Source organism: Chelon labrosus (assembly GCF_963514085.1).
Source record: "Chelon labrosus genome assembly, chromosome: 9".
NCBI lineage: Eukaryota > Metazoa > Chordata > Actinopteri > Mugiliformes > Mugilidae > Chelon > Chelon labrosus.
Window position 1 is genome coordinate 2,359,289 of NC_140359.1, and position 16,959 is coordinate 2,376,247.

At 40.5% G+C, this 16,959-nt stretch overlaps 2 protein-coding genes across 6 annotated transcripts in view; both read left to right on the forward strand.

Moving 5' to 3' along the window:
• The window catches only part of LOC311493319 (ral guanine nucleotide dissociation stimulator-like), a 51,893-nt gene extending 44,193 nt beyond the window's left edge, over positions 1 to 7,700 (forward strand). For 3 of the 4 annotated variants that reach the window (XM_084551920.1, XM_084551918.1, XM_084551919.1), the window contains 4 exons: positions 235 to 420; positions 1,335 to 1,601; positions 1,692 to 1,806; positions 3,253 to 7,700. In XM_084551920.1, the coding sequence (XP_084408046.1) occupies positions 235 to 420; positions 1,335 to 1,601; positions 1,692 to 1,806; positions 3,253 to 3,428 (744 nt within the window). In that variant the 3' untranslated portion in view covers positions 3,429 to 7,700. The remainder of the gene's footprint in view (positions 1 to 234; positions 421 to 1,334; positions 1,602 to 1,691; positions 1,807 to 3,252) is intronic. The other variant, XM_084551921.1, reaches the window with a different exon arrangement.
• Positions 7,701 to 8,300: 600 nt separating this feature from the next.
• smarcb1a (SWI/SNF related BAF chromatin remodeling complex subunit B1a) lies at positions 8,301 to 15,569 on the forward strand. 2 transcript variants are annotated; one of them, XM_084551925.1, is made up of 9 exons: positions 8,301 to 8,433; positions 10,135 to 10,246; positions 11,365 to 11,494; positions 11,582 to 11,719; positions 12,034 to 12,161; positions 12,245 to 12,411; positions 12,512 to 12,702; positions 14,788 to 14,919; positions 15,169 to 15,569. In XM_084551925.1, the coding sequence occupies exons 1-9, from the start codon at positions 8,350 to 8,352 to the stop codon at positions 15,206 to 15,208; spliced, it is 1,122 nt and encodes a 373-aa protein (XP_084408051.1). In that variant the 5' UTR covers positions 8,301 to 8,349; the 3' UTR covers positions 15,209 to 15,569. The 2 variants fall into 2 exon arrangements, with proteins under 2 accessions (XP_084408051.1, XP_084408052.1); XM_084551926.1 differs by lacking the exon at positions 8,301 to 8,433 and adding an exon at positions 8,459 to 9,398 and having other exon boundaries at positions 15,169 to 15,568.
• The last annotated feature ends 1,390 nt before the right edge of the window (positions 15,570 to 16,959 follow it).

Consider the following 16,959-nt stretch of genomic DNA (forward strand, 5'->3'; position numbering starts at 1 on the left):
ATAAAAAGATGACATAAAGACATTTTAATAACTCTGCAGTAATTTAGTTTATGTTGTTTTCTTGTGTTTGTTTTCTTCTGACCAAACTGCAGCTTTTATATGAACAGAATGACAAGGTTAAAAGACTGTAGCCATTGTGAGCTACTAAATGAATATTGGTATATTTTCTTTAGTTATTTTTTAACGTTATAAACAAGTGATTTTAAAATTGATTTGACATTTTACACTTTAAAGGTACGGACACACCAAATCGACATGAAACAACTTCCGGCAGCGAAGGCCGACTGTGACCTCTCCTCACGTCGCCTGTGTCTGGACCAAAAAGTTGCACTTGAACGCACCACAAAGACTACAGCCAACGACCAGATGGTGCATTCGTTCTGCACCTGCGTGAGGGGAAATACCTCTTCATACCAGCAGGTGGCAGTAGTCTGTATTTGTCATTTAAAAGGGGAAACAGGAAGACTATTAGCAGAGACGCTAGGAAACTAGGAGAAGCTGGTATTAGCTGGGAGACTAGCAGGAAGAGCTGCTATTACCTGGAAGGCTAGGAAGCTAGAAGGAGCTACTGTTAGCTGGGAGGCCTGGAAGAGCTACTATTAACTGGGAGGCTATGAAGCTAAAAGCTACTATACCGCGGAGGCTAGGAAGCTAGAAGGAGCTACTACTAGCTAGGAGGCCAGGAAGCTAGGAAGAGCCACTATTAGCTGAAAGGCTAGAAAGCTAGGAAGTGCTACTATTAGCTGGGAGGCAAGGGAGGTAGGAAGAGTTACTATTAGCTGAAAGGCTAGAAAGCTAGGAAGTGCTACTATTAGCTGGGAGGCAAGGGAGGTAGGAGGAGCTACTATTAGCTGGGAGGCTAAGGAGCTAGGAGGAGCTACTATTAGCTGGGAGGCGAGGAAGAGCTACAAGAATACAGAATCATCAGTTTCTTTGATTGACTCGCAAGCGATTCAACCTGCTGAATCTGCCGAAAAGCAGTTGTTGAAGGTGCGACTAGTGCCAACGGTGCGCAACACACTGCAAAAACGTAGACACCGTCAGTTTGGTGTATCCGGCCTTTAATAATCCATTAAAGGTGTGCTCAGTCAGATTAGCACTGCTTTTGTTAGGGGCATTGTTAACCAAATAAAAACTTTAAATAAAGGCTGATCTAAGATGAAGCAGCTGATATCCAAACTTTTGTTCTCTAGTATGAGTTAAGCTCTAAAAAACACTACAATTCCCTTGATGCAACATAACAAACTACACTATTTGTTGGTAATGCATGAAGATTTCTATGTATAATTGAATCCATAATATCCTTTAACCTCTCCCTCTGCTCTTTCCTCCAGTTCTGGGAGTGTACATCCCTGTCGTCTCTGGACACCTCCGGAATGGGCTCCAGCTCCGGCTCGGCCTCCGGCTCCAGCAGCGCCTCCTCCTCCTCTGTCTCCTCCTCCACGCCACTGTCGGGCTCGCGCTCGCACAAACGCTCGGTGTCTGCGGTGTCAAACTATTCAACTCTTTCACTGCCGCTGTACAACCAGCAGGTGGACGACTGCTGCATCATCAGGGTCAGCTTGGACGTGGAGAACGGCAACATGTACAAGAGCATCCTGGTGAGCGGTCTGGGAAAGTTAACTTGGATATATGATGTAGCTGTGGGGACCAAAAGGAAATCTGACCTGATGTTTTGTTCCATGATTTAGGTGACAAGTCAAGACAAGACTCCGGCAGTTATCAGGAAGGCAATGATCAAACATAACCTCGAGCGCGAGAAGACAGAGGACTATGAGCTGATGCAGAAAATCTCAGAGGACAAAGGTCAGAAATCTATTATCAATTTAATTATTAATACATTACATATTTAAAATACTGGAAAACTGCAACAGCTCTGAGAAATTAAAGGGAGTAACCCTCAAAATACAAACAAAACATGAAACCTGGACATACACTCACTGGCCAGTTTGTTAGGTACACCTTGCAAGTATCAGGTTGGACCCTCTTTTATTTTTTTTCAATTAGATGGATAGATTTAACTTGAACACCAAATTTTGTGGGCTTCTGCTGCTGCTTTAATGTTCAGAGGTGATCTTCTCTTCAAACTATGGTTGTAACAAGTGGTTATTTGAGTCACTGTAGACTCTCTATTTCCCCCAACCACTCTGGCCATTCTTCTCTGCCACTCAATGGAAACTTTCTCTTCTTAGACATTCTCTGTAAACTTAAGAGGAGGTTGTCCGTGAAAATCCCAGTAGATCAGCAGTTTCTACAGCAACTCGGATCAACCCGTCAGTTCATCCTTGTCTTGGCCATGTCTTCATGTCTAAATGAGTTGCTGCCATGTGATTAGATATTTGTGTTAACAACTAGTTGAACAGGTGTACATAATGAACTGGTTGGTCAGCATATATGTCTAATATTAGACTAATAAAACTTATGTTTTAATGTTTTGCTTATTTATTTACATATAAAAATTAGGTGTGGGACTTTAACACGCTAATTACGATTAATTACTTACAAAAAAATAGCGTGTTAAAAAAATGAATGCATTTAATCCCAGTTTGCATTCCAAACAACGCGGAACTTTTGTCAGTGCACGATTTCCTGGTACACTGATTACACTGATGCACATGTCAGAGCTCAGCTAACAGCTACCAAAATGGAGGAATCGGATGAAAGCACGTTGCTAGGACTGATGGAAGGCAAATTTTATGTAAAAAAACAAAAAACCTGACTGGAAGCCTCGATAAAAAACGGTGTTTTGTGCAAATTGTTATGAGTTTGCATACCACCGAAGCACTTCAAACCTACGGGGACATCCAACTGCAAAGCATGTTGCAATGAGCACAGAAACCGCCGGTCCGAGTACGGACAAGCTGTGTCGGCAGTCACGTTTACCAGTCAGTACTGTTCTGAGAAAGTACTTAAAGTACTTAAAATGGCACTTTAACTTTAGGTCTGTTCAGTTTTTTAAAAGAGCTTGAGTTTACAATATTCATGTCTGTGTCTATTATTTGATTCAGTCGTCCACTAAAATCCATTTAAATTCAAAAATGCTCACATGCTTTTTGGGGCAAATATTGTTATGTGATTAGTTGAGATTAATTAATTACAAAGCCTCTAATTAATTAGATACATTTTTTAATCGAGCCCCACCCCTAATTAAAATTAAAACTGAGGCCGTGTTTTCTTCTTTCACAGCTTATTATTATTATTATTATTAAAACAACTTTTAATACGATTTGTGTTCACTCTGTCTGTCTGTAGAGCTTCGAATCCCTGACAACGCCAACGTCTTCTACGCCATGAACTCCACTGCCAACTACGACTTTGTGCTGAAGAAGCGCGGCCCCACCCGGCCGGTTCGCGCCAAGAACGTGGCCAGTTCAACGCTGCCACGCATGAAACAGAAGGGACTGAAAATCGCCAAAGGGATTTTCTGAGGAGAAACTCACCACTTCCTGCCTTCCCTTTGTCTCCGCCTCCTCCTGCAACCCTCTCTGGTAGCTGCTGCCTCCTCAGAAAAAACTAAGAAAAAAAAAATGTGGGTAAGTTGGAGGCAAACTAACCTGAAGTATGTTGAGTCTTGCTTTGGACAAAATGCCGGGGGAGGAGAACTGACCAAGCAGCCTTCCCGTCGATGAGCAGGAAGCAGAGGAACACATGTTAGCACTTCTGAGGATGCTTACGAGGCTGTTTCCGTGACAACAGAAGGACACATTTGTTGTGGGACACACTGCTCCTGGTCCATTACATTTTGTTTACAACAGTTTACATCACTCAGTCAACCCTCAAAAATTTTTGTTTGAGCCTCTTGTTCAAACGAGGGGATTTTCTTTTTTTTTTTTCTTTTGATAATTTTTAATCCCCCTCTGCCTTCATCCCTGTATTATGTACTCCCTCCAGTCTTAGTGCATGTGCTCTCAGCATGGAGTGGACACTAGTACGATGACACAACGCAGCGCCGAAACGTGTTTCTTTTTCTTCAGGGAGCTTTTGTTGTCGTGCGCTGCCACCGCCTTGATGTCGACAGCATCTCTGCGTCGCTGAAGGCTGACGTGGAGGGATCTCAACTCGTTCAACTTGTGAACGCTGCCATGTTACAGAACATACAGAGACACGGTGTCGAAATACAAAGATCTAACGGGCACAGCCATTTCCTTTTCTTTTTTTATTATTTTTGTTTAGTTTTGAATCGTAAACCACTACATCATGAAGGATGTGTCAAAGCTTTGATCGCACTTGACGGGGACAGAAAACAAAAACTGAGTGTATATATCAATTAGCACCATCTGTGCAGTATAGTCTTTCTAAACAGACCATGAGGTTTTTCTTAACAAACTTATTTTTTGCTTTGTACATTTCTTTGCGTCTCTCTGCTCTCATACGGTGCTGATAATTATCTTTTCTGAAGAGGTCGTACAAGCCGCACTTCACTGTTTGGTCCTGACCATCAGCTGCCATGTTGGAAAACAAAACATCCCTTCTTACCTGCTCAGCCCTATTTTGATGTTTGGATCCAATTCATGTTGGAAAGATAAAAAAATATAAATGTTAAACATGCTAAAAATAACTAGTTAGAAATGAAACTATGATTTGGTTGCTTAAATAGAAAAATGTCATGGCAGATTAAAATAGGTCTATTGGTATTTTTACACCTGTTTTGCAGTAATTTTCTCAATTGAACAGTCCAAAACCCTAGAATTTTTTTTTAAGTCAAAAAAGGCAAAACAGTCTGCCAGAAATAGTTGTTGTGTGATCAGATATTTGATTCATTTTGTAGTTGCATTCGGGATTATTTGAAGCTTTTTTTCTTAAAATAATGATTTTTGTTTTGACAGGAATTTGATTAAATATGTCATACCTCAAGAATAATTTACAGATAGTTTAACCCTGGACCTCACAGATGCTCAGGAACAAGATTGGTTTTCCAACATGGTGGCTCAGCCTTCATATCCATTACTTTCCAAATGTGCCATGACAGGCCTGTGTTGCAGACTCTCTGCAATGACAGCTGCAGGACGTTTTACTCAATAGTATCGGCTGTGGTTTATGTATCGGTGGAGACAGCAGAGTCTCTCCTCTGGGCCATGTGGAAAAACTGGACCGGATGAAAGCATTCCATTTAAAAAAAAAAATAAATAAATAAAAAAAAGAAACCCGGTCTATGTAGGAGCCCAGATGAAGGACAGTGATGCTGCTGAGCTGCACAGCAAGGGAAAAAAACTCTGTTGCTTAAATTGTTTCTTTAAAAGGAAAAGTCCAACCTAAAACTCTTAACCACTGTTATTTTTGTTGTTGTTTCTTTTTTTGTTTTTTTTTTTTTAAAAAAAAAAAGGCTGTTTTTGGTGACGCACTTCAAACATTTGCTTTATTCTGCACAGGGGCTAAATCACAGCCTTCGTTCTTGTATAGTTCAGATTTATCCTTCAGGTTTTTTTTCTAATTTCTTAAACGTCAGGAACAACTGTAGGAGACTGGTAGAGGAAGGTCACATTAGAAAACACTTTGTTCAGCTTCTTCACATTCACAAAACCATGTTGCACAGTTAAACAGTTAGGATCCTCAGCTGTTGGAGCTAAAATTTTAGGACTATAAGAAAACTTGATTCTTAACAAAAACAGAAGAAAATTCTTACCCAAATCCATGCGAGGTTTGGTAATTTCTGAAACATCAGAAACAGTTGTAGGAGGCAGGAAGATAAAGCTAATAATAGAAAACCTTGTGTCCATCTCTTCAACGTTCACAAAATCATGCTAATATAGTAAAGCTAACAGTAAGCATCATCAGATGTTAAAGCTACTATTTTAGGACAATAAGAAAAATCTAAAATTTTTCCCAAATCCTATGAAAAACCCGGGTTTCACGTGGGTAAACATGCTAATGTTAGCTTGTGCTAATGTTCATCTGTAGGTATCAGGCTAGTTAGGGGCAAGCATTTATGTTAGAGCAGATAAAGACACCATTCAATCCAGAGTTTAATTGGTCATGTCAAGTTCGAACTGTAAAGATGTGATGGTCAGTGTCAGTGGTGTTGCATAGCATTTTGGGAAATGGAAGGACAGTGGGTTCACCAAAAACACTTCCTGTGAATATCTGAGGTTGGATTTTTCCTCGTATCACTGCTATAGAACACTAAGTTCCTGCACTGCGACAATGTGTTGCCTTTCTTTTTGTTGCTTTCATTATGCAGGAAGTTCAGATCTATCTTAACCATCCAATGATCAAAGCACACCCCACCCAAACAATAAGAAACAAACAAACCCTTGCGAAAATAATATGGCGCGGAGCAGCAGTAGGCACGCCGTCTGGCCGTTGTGGATGTTTCTGTAGGTGCCACCATGGTACCCGTCAAACACTGTGACCCGCAACCCTTTCACTCTCTGCCTGTTGATCGGCGCGTCACTTTGAGCACTGTGAACAAATAATGTCTCATTTTCCCCAGTAACACTGTTGTTTAGTGAACATCCCCGGCCTTCGCTCGGCTTTACATGTGCCAAAAATACCAGAGAGAGATAAAGGCTGGTCTGATCACTGATCAGAGGAGTGCTCTGCCTTTCACAGTGCATAAAATATCAAGTTGTATGTTTACTGTTGTCACATTTGTCTGGGGGACAAAACAAGGGTGAGATCACTGGGGGAAAAATGCCTGGACCTGTTTCCTGTGGAGAATTAGACTGTTGTCCAAGAACTTGAAGCTTTGTGAGAAGATGGAGCTGATGTAGAAGCTGCACTTAAATCAATTTATTACATTTTTTTTACTCCAACCAAAATGAAGGAAGGAAATTAAAGAAGACGTTCTTGATACATTATGTTAATACAATTAATTGACTAACTAGTACTGTGTTCAATTTATGCCACTAGTCCACAACAAAGTTGTTTTGCTTTTTGAATTTTTCGGGAATCTGGAACTAAAACTAACCCTAAAAATAGTCAGGAGTTTGCTTCAGTGTATCAGGAGTTCCTTTTTCTACAGCAGGACATTTTAATGCATTGCGTGTCTTTAAATAAATGTTTTAGTATCTTCTGTATACTACAAATATGTTTGCAGTTGCTGGAAATGCTCCAGCTGATCCACAGTCAGTCAGATATCTGCTGCAGCTGTGGATTTACAGTTGCAAATTACACCTTTCTGTATAGGTTGAGGCTGAATTTTTTTTTGTCTCATCGACAACTTTATTTCACACTGAAGACAGATTTTTTTTTTTAAGAACTATGGGCACAAAAAACAAAAGCAGCTGGACTTGTTTGAGTTTTCTCAAAGATGTTTCATCCAAGATTTCAGTTCTAAATATGGAGAGTTTAGGGTTTCAGTAGGAACTTCTGTGAGTCTGCTAATGACCAGATCCTCACCTGTAATTAGAGGAATTAGTTTGACTCATTAATGGCCAGAACGTCCAGACATATAGTTTGGTGGGGACTTTTTTTCAGTGGCAGATAAATCCACATTTGATTGACAATATGGAAACTGTAGAACATCACCAGCCTTATCTTTAACCCCCCTCCCCCTGCGAGCATCTCTGTGCTGGTGAGGTTAATGTGATGGACTGCTCTGTGTGTTGTGTAGCCCGTGTTGACAATGATGTATCTTTTTTGTGATTTGACCTGATTCTATGCGAGTTTGACAAAAAAAAAAAAAAGAAAAAAGATAAATGCTGTGTTTACAAGAAGAAGAAAAAAAACTGGAAATCAGCTGGCAGGTGTGTATTTTTTTTTTTAAAAAATTTCTGTTAACAATTTGTTCCCCCTGAACTGTTCGGGTGCCATTTTCCATTTCGCCAACAAGATTCCAGACATTGTTTTCTAACTGCAGTCTTCATTTCCCCAAAAACACACAGAACACAAAACTGTCCTTTATAATGTCTTTGTTTATTTATTGATTTGTACATAGATTTTTTTTTTTGTTTGTTTTTTTTGCATTGTACATTCTCTCCTTTCTTGGTTATAGATTAATATATTCATGTATATACAAATAAACATTACGTTTATAAAAGTAATTAATTGTTTCTTCCTTATTGGTGTTTGTGGGAAACGTCGATTTTGTTCCTTTGAGGATATTAAAGATTTGGAAAAGAATAAACTACAAAATACTCAATTTGAGCTGCAGATGTTTCTATAATTGACAGAAAATTAGAAGTTTGAAAAAAGTGATGAAACTATATTTAACAAGTCATTTGGTCGTCAAAAAAAAAAAAAAAAAAGAAGCAAAGCTCAGCACTCGAATCAAATATAAACGAAATATAAAAAGAAAGTCGCTTGTTTTTCCTTTGGCAACGGCTACGATAACGTAATCATTATGCGACGGAACAGGGTCTGTCATTTGCGCATGCGCAGTAGCACGCATCTTTGTTATTTCATTTCAGTATGGCGCTTAGCAAGACGTTTGGACAAAAACCAGTCAAATTTCAGCTCGAAGAAGATGGAGACTTCTACATGATCGGATCGGAGGTCAGTATATCACAAATCTAACACGCACGTTATTTAAAATATTTAGTTATTTAAGCTTATGTGTTATAAATTAACTGCACAGCCGGTGCCCTAGCAGCTACCTTAGCTTCAATAACGCCGTCAGCATTCATTTATTTCATATATGTTATTAAAATATCTACAAATGTAATAAAACACATTTAAGCTATACAAAACATATTAGTGTTATGGAATGTGTAACCTGAAAATGTAAATGCTTGTACGTCTCCAGAAGGTTCGCTCAGATTTCTTCGTCTAACCTAGCTTAGTCAGCTAGCTAGCTAGCCAGCTAGCAAGCAAGCGGTGTTTATCCAGAGCTCAACTGAACAAAGCTAATTTAACTCATCTCTGTTCTTCCAAGTGAATTAATATACATTTAAAACTATGTAAATAAGTCTAGTTTAGCACAATTAAAACAAGTGATTTTTACTGTATCGTACTGTATTATTTTTATTTTCTAGTATCGTGTCATATTATTATTGATTATTTAAATTCTTTAGTTAACGCTTAACTAAATAGTTTACTGAGAGATAAAGTTATGTAAACTGCATATTAGTTTTAATTTTAAACATATTTTCAAGATATAATACTGCCTCCTAAGAATCTTAATCTGATTTATTGTTCGCTCACATATAGAAGGAATCTTTTCTCGATGTTTGTAATCGGAAAGAAAGAAACAAAAGGCACGAAGATTTTCTTTTTTTTTAAATCTGGTTTTAAACCGATAATGAGCTGTACAGATTGTGAATGGATAAAAACAGTTTTACAAATCCCCAAGCTGTAATTGAAGAAGAAACATTGATTACCTGCTATCAAATCAGATTTATTAGCCAAGTATGAATGAGGAATTTGTTCTCGAATATTAACCCATCCGTGTGAGCACATTTCAGAGCAGTGGGCAGCTATGGAAGCTACCTGACGAGCAGTTTAACCACTAGTTGGACCAGGTACGAGTGATAAGAGAAGCAGATGAATTGGTGTGTTGAGCAGAAAAACAAGGACAATCTTAGGATTTTTAAGAAATCAACACTGAATCATAAAAACAACTTACAGTAAGCTGTTTCCACATATTCACACAAACCTCTGAGACACTAAAAGTTCACATGGTCTGGTAGACATGAGGATTTATGGGCTTATGGCTATTATATTAACAAAATCATGCTGAAAGAGCATAGCTAACAGTTAGCATTCTCGACTGTTGGATAAGATAAGAGTAATCCAGTGTGAAATCGGAGAAAAGTCTATCCCAAACCCTATTAAAAACATGAGCTACCATGAGTCACTATGCTACTGTTGGAATGTGCAAATGGTCATCTGCAGGTAGCAGGCTACTTAGCAGCTAACGTATATGGTAAAGCAGATAAAGACACCGTTTAATCCAGAGTTTAATCTGTCATCTCAAAATCAGACTATGAAGATGTAACGTCGGTGTCGGTGGTGTTGCACTGCATTCTGGGATATGTAGGGAAATTATAAAGTCTGCCTCCCATTTGGTTTGATTTGATTCTGTCATAAAAAAAAAAGAACTTCATACAAAAATGTAAAACTCTAAAAGTTCGCTTGGTCTGGCAGATGTGAGGATCTATGGGGTTATAGCTTTTAGTTCACACTGTCCAGTTTTTGGGTGTCCTGTAGCTCCATCAATCCTTAATCTAAACCACTGTCTTCATGTCTTCTGTTCAGGTGGGAAACTACCTCCGCATGTTCAGGGGCTCCCTGTATAAAAGGTACCCATCACTATGGAGAAAACTGGCATCGGTGGAGGAGCGCAAGAAAATAGTGGAGTCCTCACACGGTCAGTAGAGCGCTGGCATCAGTACACATCAGTCTAATTTACTCCGCCGTGGTCTTGAACCAATCAGAAATATTTTTACACCTCTCAAACAACGCTGTGCTTGTGTTGTGTTCTGCCTGTTGCTCCCGAAAGCATATCTCTCTATTTGTTAGATCATCTCTCTCTCCCTCCCCTCCCTAAAGCTGCCTACCCCCAGACCCCCCTCCATACACACACAGTCTGGCCGCCCTATATTTAGTTTAACCTGATGGAGAAAACGGGGCACGGACAATGTATGTGATTCACATAATATGAAGCTACTTGTGTTGTTCACTAAAAGTAATTGACGTTGCTGCCACTGTTTAAAATCCAATGTGTGTGTGTGCTTGATTTTAAAATGATTTAAAGAGAGTAGGTCAAAACAACTCCAGATGAACTAGCTTAACTTTAAAAGTGCTACCATAGTTAGATTGATAAACCAACTGTACTTTATTTAATCTTCCATAAAATTGTTCATAGAAAGCTTGCTGCTATATGTCGCTAAATCCAATATCTGTGTTATTACAGTAACATGCATTAAAGATGGACTGATACAAAATGCACGTGCAGACATTTCATATACTGTATGAATAGTTGTTAATAGTCGGGAAAACATCATAGTAGATATTTATGGCCTTTTGTTAAGACAGTAGAATTGAGCTGGACTTTTGGATCGGCCCAGATACCTTTCAGTTCATTAGTAGGTCTAGGCTAGCTTTATTATTTAGCCTGGCTCATTGCTGGTAATTATCTATTGGTCAGAACAAAACTCCACAGTGACAAGGTACAACACCATAAATCAACAACGACACCATTTGGCACATAAACATTACCCTGTCTATGGGAAGTTTGGCTTTGGTTTAGGGCGAGTAAAAAAGAAAAGTTTTGTCTGCGTGCTTAATCTGATCTTTTTTAAATGTCTTTGCAGCCACAGCCTCTGATTCCCACTGCAGCTAAAGAATAAATGATGATGATTAAATGATTTACTAATGAAACAATTTTAATTACGCTTTAGAGGTTAAGAAAATCTCATTTTGTACCAGATTAAATGGGTCATCATCTTGGTCCCACATTGGTTTGAGACTTTTCTTCTCCTCCAGATCACGGCTACACTCAACTGGCGACCAGCGTCACTCTGCTGAAGGCATCAGAGGTGGAGGAGATCCTAGAAGGAAATGATGAGAAGTACAAAGCCGTCTCCATCAGCACCGAGCCCCCCGCCTACCTCAGGTACCTCCACCAGTACCACCGCAGTCACCACAGAGATGTCAATACTTTTGTTCCTTGTGGTGTTCTCACCTCTTGGTTTGTTTTCAGGGAACAGAAGGCAAAGAGGAACAGTCAGTGGGTTCCCACACTGCCCAACAGTTCCCACCACCTGGACGCTGTTCCCTGCTCCACCACGATTAACCGCAGCCGACTGGGCCGCGACAAGAAGAGGACCTTCCCCCTGTGGTGAGCACACGCCTTACATGTCATTTGCATAAAGTAGTCAAGTATGACAATGGTGAACAATTCAAAATTAAGTGCAGGACTGTTAAATTGAAATGCATTTGTTTTTACTAGTATACCTAATGAACTGGCAAGTGAGTGTACATCCAGAAAGAAACGGCATTAGGTTTCTGTTTAAAGAATTTCCAACCTTTTGACGCCAGGGTTTGGTTTGAGATAGGAAAATCGTTTATATCAAGATGCGTGTACATAGAAGTTGTGCTGCTGTGGTAAATATTGTGAGAATATTGCAAGATTGTGTTGTTTGTCTGGACCAGCTTCGATGATCACGACCCGGCAGTGATCCACGAAAACGCCACTCAGTCTGAAGTCCTGGTTCCGATCCGGCTGGACATGGAGATTGAGGGTCAGAAGCTCAGAGACGCTTTCACCTGGAATATGAACGGTAACGTCACTTCCTCTCTGCTCGGACATGTGTAGCCTGAAAGATTTCAAAAGCTACATTTGTAAACTTCTTGACGTTTTTAGAGAAGCTCATGACGCCTGAGATGTTCGCCGAGATCCTGTGTGACGACTTGGACCTCAACCCGCTGGCCTTTGTCCCTGCCATCGCCTCCGCAATCCGACAGCAGATTGAGTCTTATCCGACAGACAGCATCCTGGAGGACCAGACGGACCAGAGGGTGATCATCAAGGTGATGCTCCACGCTGCCAAGATCTTCAAAGTTTGATGTTCCCTCTGTGGTAGAAACAAGTCAGTTGTCAGGCCTCATGAGGTTTGTTGTTGTGTCTCAGCTGAACATCCACGTTGGGAACATCTCCCTGGTCGACCAGTTCGAGTGGGACATGTCGGAGAGGGAGAACTCCCCAGAGAAGTTTGCCCTGAAGCTCTGCTCTGAGCTCGGCCTGGGCGGGGAGTTTGTCACCACCATCTCCTACAGCATCCGAGGTCAACTTAGCTGGCACCAGAGGACGTACGCCTTCAGGTACACCAACCCAGAGCTCCAACTCTTTAGTTAAATATAGAGCTGTAATGTAAGTGGATGTCTATGAAGGTTCTCTGTCATCTTGATCATTGTATATCCTAAAAACAAGCGGAAACAAGGGCAACGGGACTTGTATGGTTTCTTGAAAACATTTTCATCCTTTAGTTCTAAAAGACTGGTGGGGGTTTGGGGTTTAAATAGCAACATCAGAAACTCGCATGACTAGGGTCTGTAACCTTGCTGGTCGTCCCTAGTCATGTGAGTTTCAGGTGAACAGCACACACAGATGTTTAAGCCTGAATTCCTCAGCAGTTTAGATGAAATGGCAAAATATCCTGCTCAAGTCTGAAAGAGGAATTTTACAATATACTGGCTTAAAAAATCGTAGAGATCAGAAACTGTAGACCAGGCCTGCTCTGTAAGATGGTTTGTAGCTCCTCCAACCTCCCAGCTAATAGTAGCTCTTCCTGTTTCAGAGCTTGTACATTCTGCACCGTAGGGAAAATAACTCTTTCTGCCAGCAGTTGGCAGTAGTCTGGTAGCCCAGCAAGTTAGGAGGAGCTATTATTGTCTGGGAGGCTAGGAAGAGCTACAAACCGTCATACAGAGCTGGGGCCTCATGTACAGGTTTGAAGGGTGCCTTCTCCAGATAGCACATTTCAACTCCATCCACTAATGTTCAATAGGATTTAGACCAGGGGCCTCATGTACAAAGACTTGCGTGGATTTCCTACTGAAACGTGGCGCACGCTTAGATCCAGAAGCACATTTCCTTTGTACATCCCAATCAATGTGGAATTGAGCGCACGTTGTTCCCGACCCCTCCCTGTCCACGCCCCCTTTTAAATATGCAAATTATATTTAAATTAACCCTGCCCCTGAGATTCACCTCTCTGCACGATCAGAAAATGAAAACATAAGAATGTGTAAGATGGGAAAAAAATAGAAAGCGAACTGGAGGCGCTGCTCACTGGAGTGGAGGCGTCCAAAAATGTCCTCTTTGGCACGCTGTCCTCCACGGGCCACAATGTTGGTTAATTGCATTTGCACATCACATATGATTTGTACATTGATTGAATGAAAATGTATTATTATGTGATAGCGCTTTTATAGCAATGTGTGTGCAGTCGATCGCTCTGATTACATTCGGGAAAAAAAGTCCTCTTTAATGTTGGCCTGTTCAGATGCATTGTATGGGAATCTGATATACCTGGCTGACATGTGGGTAATTCCGTCCCACACGGCTGGCATGGCTCTGCTCAGGGTCGACCGGCACAATCCCGATCGGTCGGACTAATTGTTTTCACATTTATGTCAGTTTCCCAGCTTCACCCCTAAGTGTCAAAGGATCGCCAGCTGTAGAAGCACGTACAAGTTTGCGGACATTTCACACTTGATACATCTGAATTTTTCCGTGAACAAGAACGTACGGATCGTTTTTGTGCGCACGCGCTCTTCGTACATGAGGCCCCTGCTCTCTCCTTAATCAGGTTAAGAACTGTCCAAGGCATTATTAAAAACTGGAAATATTCGCTGATCTGTTTGTCTACACTTTATTCATTCTAGATCATCATGTTGTTGGAAATATTTGAACTGTCTCAGATGAAGATGAAAAACAAGAGGAGCCTTCTGTGTGGCCTTTGAACTTTCTTATTTCGTTACTTCCTGATTCACTTCTCGTGCTCTGGTTCTGTATGCTGAACAGCCAATCAGAGCGATCTTTCTGACAGACTCGTTCCACAGCTGTTTCAGGTCTTGTTGTGCGGTTGCTCTGATTCTTCTTTGGGTGAAATGTAGCCGACATTCTGCTCTCTGAGTCCCTTAGGATGTTGAGTAAGCAAATGTTTCACAGCTGGACGTCTGGAAGAAATATTTAGTGTCGTGTTTTTCTTCTGCTTATTTCATCATTGCATGCATTGAGTTACAAAAACATGACTTGTCACGCTTGTTTTGCACATATTTTAGCAACTTTTCTGTTCATCCAGTCGCATAAACACGATGTGTTAGTTAAATGTCTCAACAAAAGTCTTTTACGTTAATGAGAAATTAAATCAAGCTTGTGTTTGTTGCTTCTTGTTTTGGCAGTGAGAACCCTCTGCCCACAGTGGAGATAGCCATTAGAAACACAGGCGATGCTGACCAGTGGTGCCCCCTGCTGGAAACGCTGACAGATGCAGAGATGGAGAAGAAGATCAGAGACCAGGACAGAAACACGAGGTGAGCCTCAGGGTTTGATTCTAAAACATGTAGCGCATCTACAAAGCCTATATTGATAATTCCTTTTTTTGTTGTTGTTTTTCATTGATTTATTTTTTTTTATCGTATTTATTTAAAATAGTTTTTTATTGTTTAAATGACCATTTCCCTTCTTGATTTAATTGATTAATTAATCAAGCAGCAACTCTTTCTTTTGTTGTATTTTGTTGACACGCTGTTCCTGTTCTGTTTCTTTTGTTTTCTCTACAGGCGAATGAGGCGACTGGCGAACACTGCACCGGCGTGGTAGACGAAGCAGCAGCAGCAGCACCGGCGCCCCCTGCAGGAATCTCCTCATGTCTGTCTTGGTTTGCAACATCGGCGACAAAGACCGCGCAAAGGACGTCTTTTCTGATCACTGTCAGCCGTTCGCTGTGTTTCTTGTTTTTTATTAATATTATTATGTTTGGAAAAAGGTAGAAAATTCCCCTCCTTCCTGTTTTCCTTTTAAATCCCTCCGCGTGGAGAACTGACTGTCTTTACCACAGAGGGTGAACAAACACACCGCAGGCCTCAGATAATATATTATGTTGTATTTGGTGTCTTTTTGTACATTTTAATAATTCTTACAAAATAAAATAAAAAAAATAAAATAAAAACAACTGCTTGAGTTTCTGTGGTTATTTACATAACATACATTTACATGACTGACATGATCAATATTTCTGTGGTATTCCGTTATGTGTTCAGAAATTAACAGTTTCCATGGAGACTGAATAAAATTATCAGATATATGTATGCTGTTTTTATTTTTTTTGGTTAAATTAAAAAAAAAACAACACAGCCTAATTTAGTACATGTCACAAATAAAGGGCTTCCTGTGTAGAAGAATGGGACGTATTTAGTTGCTGTCCCATAAACCATGATCGTCCTGCACTCTACCCCCAGTTCTGACTAATAATTATCATCTGTGTTGTGTCATGCAGGACGATGGAGTCTTTGTTTTGTTGTCTGGGTTCCACGGACACTCGTTTGTTGTGCTAAGCAGTTTCCATTTTGCTGCCAGCGATGGAGCCACAAAGGCAGTGGGTGAAAGTGCAGCGTGTGCAGATGGTACCGCTTTTTTTTTTTCAGTCGGACGCTCTGTGAGGCAGCAGGGAATTAGTGGGTTTACTTCTTTCAGTCTTTTATAAAGAAAAACCTAAGTCATGTGCTCTATGCTTTCCATTTAAAACAAATTGGTGGCAGTCTTTTAACGGTTATACATTTTTATACATTTTTGTTTGTAGTAGACAAAGCAGCAGCATCTGCTCCCCCCAACAGGAACCTGCTCATGTGTTTGGAGTAATGAGTCTAAAAAGCTAGGAAGAGCTGCTATTAGCTGGGAGACCATTACGCTAGGAAGAGCAAGAAGCTAGCTTCCTAGGCTCATTTCTATCTGCATTGTTTACATGCACAGTTTGTTTACCTGCTGCTTCTTCACTGCTTCTCTTGGCTCTTTCATTATAAATACAAAGCGGTGTGTCTGTTTATCTTTTAGCAATAAATCTTTCTATTGTTTAGTATAAGCCGAGGTCTTGTATTACCTCACAGAAAAATAAATACTCGACAACCATATAAAAACCCTGGAGGTCAGTGTACAGGTCTTACTCTAATGTATATCTGGACAGCTCAAAGACTCAAAGGTTTGCACCTGCCATCCTGAATCAACTGGTCTTGAGTCTAGTGTGTATCCTTGAAAGTGAGTGAGAGTCAGACCCACACACATAGTTTGCATGGCTATCTTTATGAGGACACTTGTTGACATTTCCTAGCCCCTTACACTAACACCGACCATCTCAATGAAATGCACAGCCCTTCAAAACAACCCTAAACCAAATTTGTTCTGCTGGGAAACTTTTAGACCTGGCATTCGTGTGGATGTTACTTAGACATGTAGCACCCACCTAGACCAGACCAGACACCATCACCCCATAGCAATGACACTCCTTGATGGCAGCAGCCATCCCCAGCAGGATGCAGCCTGACACAGACACACACACAAAAACAGTTTAGGATCAA

Coding starts and splice junctions, on each gene's coding strand:
- smarcb1a (XM_084551925.1), top strand. CDS start 8,350: ATGGCGCTTAGCAAGACGTTTGGACAAAAACCAGTCAAATTTCAGCTC. Junction 11,720..12,033: donor AAGAGGACCTTCCCCCTGTG/GTGAGCACACGC, acceptor TGTCTGGACCAG/CTTCGATGATCACGACCCGG. Junction 12,412..12,511: donor ACCAGAGGGTGATCATCAAG/GTGATGCTCCAC, acceptor GTTGTGTCTCAG/CTGAACATCCACGTTGGGAA.